The sequence below is a fragment of the Heterodontus francisci genome, chromosome 3 (genome assembly GCF_036365525.1).
Source record: "Heterodontus francisci isolate sHetFra1 chromosome 3, sHetFra1.hap1, whole genome shotgun sequence".
Classification (NCBI taxonomy): Eukaryota; Metazoa; Chordata; class Chondrichthyes; order Heterodontiformes; family Heterodontidae; genus Heterodontus; species Heterodontus francisci.
Window position 1 is genome coordinate 104,376,414 of NC_090373.1, and position 5,920 is coordinate 104,382,333.

The 5,920-nt window shown below is 43.3% G+C and overlaps 1 protein-coding gene across 2 annotated transcripts; it reads right to left on the reverse strand.

Annotated features, from left to right (window-relative positions):
* Window positions 1-805: 805 nt before the first annotated feature.
* hey2 (hes-related family bHLH transcription factor with YRPW motif 2) lies at window positions 806-5,302 on the reverse strand. 2 transcript variants are annotated; one of them, XM_068025327.1, is made up of 6 exons: window positions 5,087-5,298; window positions 4,883-4,961; window positions 4,708-4,791; window positions 4,361-4,442; window positions 3,207-3,569; window positions 806-2,558 (listed from the first exon to the last, which is right to left on the reverse strand). In XM_068025327.1, the coding sequence occupies exons 1-6, from the start codon at window positions 5,167-5,169 to the stop codon at window positions 2,323-2,325; spliced, it is 927 nt and encodes a 308-aa protein (XP_067881428.1). In that variant the 5' UTR covers window positions 5,170-5,298; the 3' UTR covers window positions 806-2,322. The 2 variants fall into 2 exon arrangements, with proteins under 2 accessions (XP_067881428.1, XP_067881425.1); XM_068025324.1 differs by having other exon boundaries at window positions 2,466-3,569; window positions 5,087-5,302.
* Between the last annotated feature and the right edge of the window lie 618 nt (window positions 5,303-5,920).

Sequence of the window (5,920 nt, forward strand, 5' to 3'; positions counted from 1 at the left end):
CTGACCTTAGGTACAAACACATTCTCACATCATATTTTATATTTTACTTAACTGAATGAATAAGTTGCATTTGGGACAGAGCTCAATATTAAAAGTCATTTGCTTAGCCTTGGGCCAGTATATTTAGCAACAGATTAGTGACAGTGGGAATGTGACTGGATAAAAGAACTAAAGAACACATTTTGATGATGATATAAGATTGTAATTGCACATTTAGGAAGCTTCTTGTACAAGTTTTTTCCTCATTACAAATTGTCTTCCATACACAAAACTAGAAGCATGGACACATTTTTTTTTAAAAATCCAGGATTATGGCAGATCACAGGCTTCAGCTGTGGACTATTCAGTTTCATTAGGTACTTTGCCTGATGTCTAGGGCCCAGTATTAATAACGGAGTGCTTGCCATGGAGTACTTGCTGGGGTCAGCTGCAGTCAAAATTTGTTTGATCCAGGCAAATGCCCTAGGCATAAACTTTGATCTGTTAGTTCCAATTAAGCTTACTAGACATGTTAGTTCACAGTGCCTGCTTTTGTTTTTTGCATAGTTTCCATGTTAACCAGGTGCTATGTCATTTCCAAAAGCAAAAGGTGTAACTTCAGCTTATTTACAAGACATTTACCAGTTCAATGTGCAATCATCTAATAATTAATATTTTAATAATAACTTTCACTTTTCACTTGAAGAATTAAGGGAAATCCCTCCTCCAAAAGAATTATCCTGCAGCAATAATTGAGAAGTTGTATTACATTAATCTAGCATTAATATAAGTATTCTAAGCACAAAAAAGCATGGAAGACAAAACAAACATGCAAAAGTAAATTTATTGGCAGAATTCTATTTGCCTTAGTGTTATCAACAGTCATATAAAAACACCCTCAATTTGGTATTTTGTTTTGCTGTCATGAAGTGACAATTTCACTGCTGAATAAATATGTATGACTAATTTTCACCACTTTAATGCACTTAGTGTGATATTATTTAGTAAAGTCACTGGGAGGAATGACCTCGCATGCTACATTCAAAGCAGATGATTAGAATAAAAGAGCACTGGAAAAAATCCAAAGGTGGTGAAAGGGCATTAGAGATTCCCGATACCGCTGTATTAAGCTTAAAGTTTTTGGGTTGGAATAATTATGGCAACAGATCACTTGATGTACTGTAAGAAACTGCATTATAATGGATGAAGAAGGCGAAGTATATAAAATTAATCTGAATCGCGTCACATAATATTGCCTCGGCTCCCTTATTCACAGTACACCACAAATCTCGCGACATACTAAATAGAGAACGGCAGAATACCCAAAGCTGTCAATGTTCGCTAAATGATAGGACTGACATTCGTAATCACCAAGAGTGACACAGATTGTAATCTGATTTAAAGATTTGGAGTTGTGTTAATTTTCAGGAATTATATCAATATAAGTCACATTTTTAAACCACAATGAGAGATTGCTATTATTACTGCGTGATGGTTGATCTGAACATGCACAAATAGAATTCTGCTCACTCTTCAGTTTTGCTAACGTTTAATTAATGAGGTTATATATTTAGAATCCAGGCAATCAAATTTTGGATTTGGATAAGTAAAATATGCGCTATGGACAAGTGATCAAAGAAGTTAACATCGGGCACAGTAAATGTTTTGCTTTTTAGTTTTATCATACATAAATTGGATGAATCATTCCTTTGCATTTCATGGAGTGTCCAATTCAGCTCCGAACTTTAAAAATGAGCCGTTTTCTAATCCAACGAGAAAATAGTTGCAACAATATTGCCATACATGATGTCCCCAACTAGATGTACTTCTTACAGTGGCATCGGTCTCCAGTTAGCCGCTGACCATTTCCAAACCAAAAAAACGTCAACATCTGTTCAACATTCAAAACGAGAGGCACAGCGGTCTGAGAATGCTTACTCGGTATTACTGTTTTTGATGCAAAAGGGTATGTACGACCGTAGAACACAGTCCATCCCTAAGTTTCAGTATGTTTCCTGCAGCGCCCCATCCGATTGCTTTTGGAGGTGAGTGACTGTTTTAAGTCCCCAATATCACCAGAAAACTCTCGAGAATCCCAAGAGAGAAAATCGCATTGAAAAGCAGTCAAAAGCTTCAGAATTAGCTCAAAATGAATTATTCCATTGTTCCATCAAACATCTCAGTTATTATATTTGTGATAGACTCGTTCACGTTGCAGTAGGAAGTTTCAAAAGGGAAAAGTACACTGCACATCCATCAAAATCCCCTATTTCTACAAGGCATACTACAATTGCAAGAGACGACGCTGTGAGTGAGATGGGTCCAAAGTCAGCGAGGGCTGTTTTATTCCTTTGTTGTATTGTGGACAATTTGCTGACGACATGCCAAGGCTCTTTTTCTGTTAGTTAGGTTGCAATGGGTGTCATTTGGCGATAAACTTCCACAGGGAGGCGTAGTCGATTGGTTATAATTTGCGTAAACAAAATAGTCAACATGGGGGTACTTAAAAGCAGAAAGCTCCCGAGTAAAATAGCTGTCGACTTGCTGGTGGCTCTTGCAGTGGGTTATCAGCCAAGGCCCTGCAGAGAGCAAGTTTTTCAAGCAATTAAATTATTGTTTTCATCATTTTGTTTTGCTGAGCTGTCAGATGTCAAATATTCAAATACATTGAGTGGGACGACAGGTTGAGTCAGATACAATGGAGGGAAGGGGCAAATGCTGGATTGCCCTTTGCAGTTTCCTGCAGCGAGTGCCGGCACCGCTGTGTATGTCCCTCCTGCCCCAGGACAGGGGGTGTGAGAGGCAGGATCAGGGGGTGCGGAGCGGGGCTGAGGGGACAGAACTGGCCTCAGTCTTTCTCACTTAGAAGGCTCCTATCTCGGTGCCCCAGGGTCTGTAAGGTTTCCCTGCGCCGCCGCTGCTACTGGCCCCGCTGCCGCTCTGCGGGATGGCGGCGATGCCCGGCGGGCTGAGCGCTGGGCCGCCCGGCGTCAGCACAGCAGCGGCGGGGAAGCTGCCGAGGGAGAACGGAAAGGTGTGAGCGGCGGCCGCAGCCGCGGCCGCGGCGTGTACCGTGGCCGAGAAGGAGAGCAGGGAGGTGGAGAGCGGAGGCATGCGGCCAGTCACGCCCGGGGCTGCTCTCAGCGCCGTGTCGCTGTGGGCCGCGGCCGCCGCCAGGGTGGCAGTGAGCAGAGCCGAGCTCCCTGGTGGAGCCGGGACCGCGGTACCTGGGTGCAGCTCGGAGGCGGGGGTCAGCAGCCTGTCGCTGGAGAGACCGTGGTGCTGCAGCAAAGCGGAGGGCAGCTGGTGGAAAGCGGCGGCCCAGTGCTGCTGGTGCGGCTGCTGGTGGTGATGGTGGAGCCTCTGCTGGTGGTGGTGGTGATGGTGGTGGTGATGAGCTACCGACGAGGTCATCGCAGCCGCTTCCCGCTGAGAGGCGTAAGTGTTGAGGTGAGAGACCAGGCGGAGCCGCAGCGGGTCCGAGGTGTCGAGCCCTTCCACCGAATTCAGGTACCGGGCCACCTCGGCCAGGCACTCCCGAAAACCGATACTCATGAAGTCCATGGCCAGGGCGTGTGCGTCCAAAAACCCTGCAGAGTGAAAAAATAACCAGTTAGATAGATGCAGCCAATGCTGTCTCTCGGAATATTGTACAGACTGCACTGCTCCAACATTAGAGTATCATTGGCAATACTCCAATACTTTGACAATACTTTGACAATAGCATTGAGGGCTGCACGTCCTTTTGGGGGATTTTGCGTACGGAGTTTCATGTCTGATCGTTTATACAATTTATGAACATTTCAGGAGTCAATTTAAAGCGTTCGTACATTGATTTTATTAATCAATGTGTGGAGCAGCACGCATTTGTAAATAGATTCTATTGGACCATTTAAATATATTTCACGATGATCATGAGATGATGGATAAAATAAGTTAAACGAATTAATTATTTGCAACAAATTGCCTCTTGCCACGCGGACGTAAAGGATCAGTAAGAGTACTGACAGATTTCAGAGTGACAAGTTTGTGCCTCCGTGTTGACATTAGATGGCGGTGTGGAGACGTTGCTGAAGGCCCTGTTTGTGTGTTTGTGTTTGTTTTGTCTCCCTGGGCAGGTCTGACTGCTCTAAGCAAAAAAAGCCCAAACAATCTCTGCATGCGGCTCCCTGGTTTCACAAAGCACTCACTCCCGCAGTGTTAGGAAAGCAAACAGAAGCCGGGGTCAAGTGCTGCCTTTGTCCCGCCGGCTCTTTCCCACGAGCTCAATGATGCTATTAGCATTTCCACTGCACTCAGCCGGGGCCGCCCACAAAATGTGCTGTTTGCTTAGGCTACCTCTTCAAATCGCCTCTGAAGAGGCACTCAATTAACTCCTTACCTTTACCTCCGGTCGCCCGGAGCATCTTTAAATGGTCCACTGTCATCTGAAGTATTTCCGCTTTCTCTAACTTGGCTGATCCCTTGAAAAAGAAAATTGTTGCAATTATTTTGTAAAATTTTCGTTCAGATTTAATTTAGTGGTGTTGACACTGCCCTCAAGTCAATGCAGTATTTCACTCAAGCATCCATAAAAGAGGTAATGTAACGCCCTATCACTAATTAAATCCATTATGAATTTACTATTAGTTTATCACTATTATATGGAAGAGGTTGTAAATAACATTTTGAAAGATATTTGACCAACCCAGCACATAAATCGAATACAAAAAAACCCCCATCCAGTACCTGTTTCTCAAAAGCAGTGGGAACTAGTCGACGGAGCTCTGACAAACTATTGTTAATACGATCTCGACGTCTTTTCTCAATAATCTAAGCGAACATAAACAGTGTAGTTAGGGTAGGAGAAATATTTTAAGGAAAAGCCGAAACGTGTACACTGATAGACAAAGCAATAACTCACCCCTCTTCTTTTCTTTCTGGCCATAATTTGGGAAGTTGTAGACGGGGAGCTTGCTCTTATGAGTGCATTATTGCTTTGCCTGTTGAAACAAAAAGTCGATATCGTCAGCTTTATTCACCTTCCAGACGGATCGCGAGCATGAAGTCATGGGATTAACAGGTGTCATAAACGTACACGCTAAGTTGCAAACGACCCTAAACTCACCCTCCATAGTTATTTTCGCTCCCTACGTCTATAGTTTCATCGATATCACTGTCTGAAGAACTTTCTTCACAAGGGCGCTTCATTGCCGTAGGAGAAAACTACTGCAGTTGTCAATGATTTGTACTTTGAAGCGCGGTCTTTGAGCTCAAACCACAGATCCTACACGCTGTTGGCAGCCTGAACCCAGTCTAATACTCTTTCCCACGGTATAAGCTATATCAATGTTGCAATGTCTCGCTGAGCTCACTCTCACCCCCACCCGCAACAAGCTCTGATTGACAGTCTGCCTCGCCCCTTTCCAAGGAGCCTCCTTTCTCATTGGTGGAAAGGAATGATGACGTTCCCTCTCTACGTCAAACACGCGGGTCGAGGAAAGCGTGGGAAAGCTCAGCACAGAGCTCACTTAAAAGGGAATCGACTGTTAGGGGAACTTCTAAGCTTTTTTTGTTTTTGGGAGGGGAAACAGTTAGATGCAATGTTAACAGATGTTGTAGCATGTGCATTAAAGTTCCAGTACTCCTTTTATAAATATAGGTTTATATCTAACTCTATAAATAAAAGTTCATGCAGTTGCCATGTTCGATTCACCTTTGTATTTCTTTACAAAGTATTAAAACTTTAATTATTAGCAAGCTTGACTTGTTCAGCTCCAGAAATGTGACTTAGTATTTAGAGTGGACCCTGTTTAATTTTAGCGATAAGTGGGTAAAATGCGTTTCACTTCCCCACCGTTAATAAAATATAGTGGACATGTGTAACCTCTTCAGAGAAAGATTATTGTTTATTTTTCTTTTTATAAAATCACAGTTCTATTAAGTCTGTATGTGAAGGAAG

What these genes read in the sequence shown, in the direction of transcription:
- hey2 (XM_068025324.1), bottom strand. Translation starts at nt 5,169, where the DNA reads ATGAAGCGCCCTTGTGAAGAAAGTTCTTCAGACAGTGATATCGATGAA. An exon ending in AGCGAAAATAACTATGGAGG is followed by an intron (nt 4,962 to 5,086) that starts GTGAGTTTAGGG and finishes TTGTTTCAACAG; the next exon opens with GCAAAGCAATAATGCACTCA. An exon ending in CCAGAAAGAAAAGAAGAGGG is followed by an intron (nt 4,792 to 4,882) that starts GTGAGTTATTGC and finishes ATGTTCGCTTAG; the next exon opens with ATTATTGAGAAAAGACGTCG.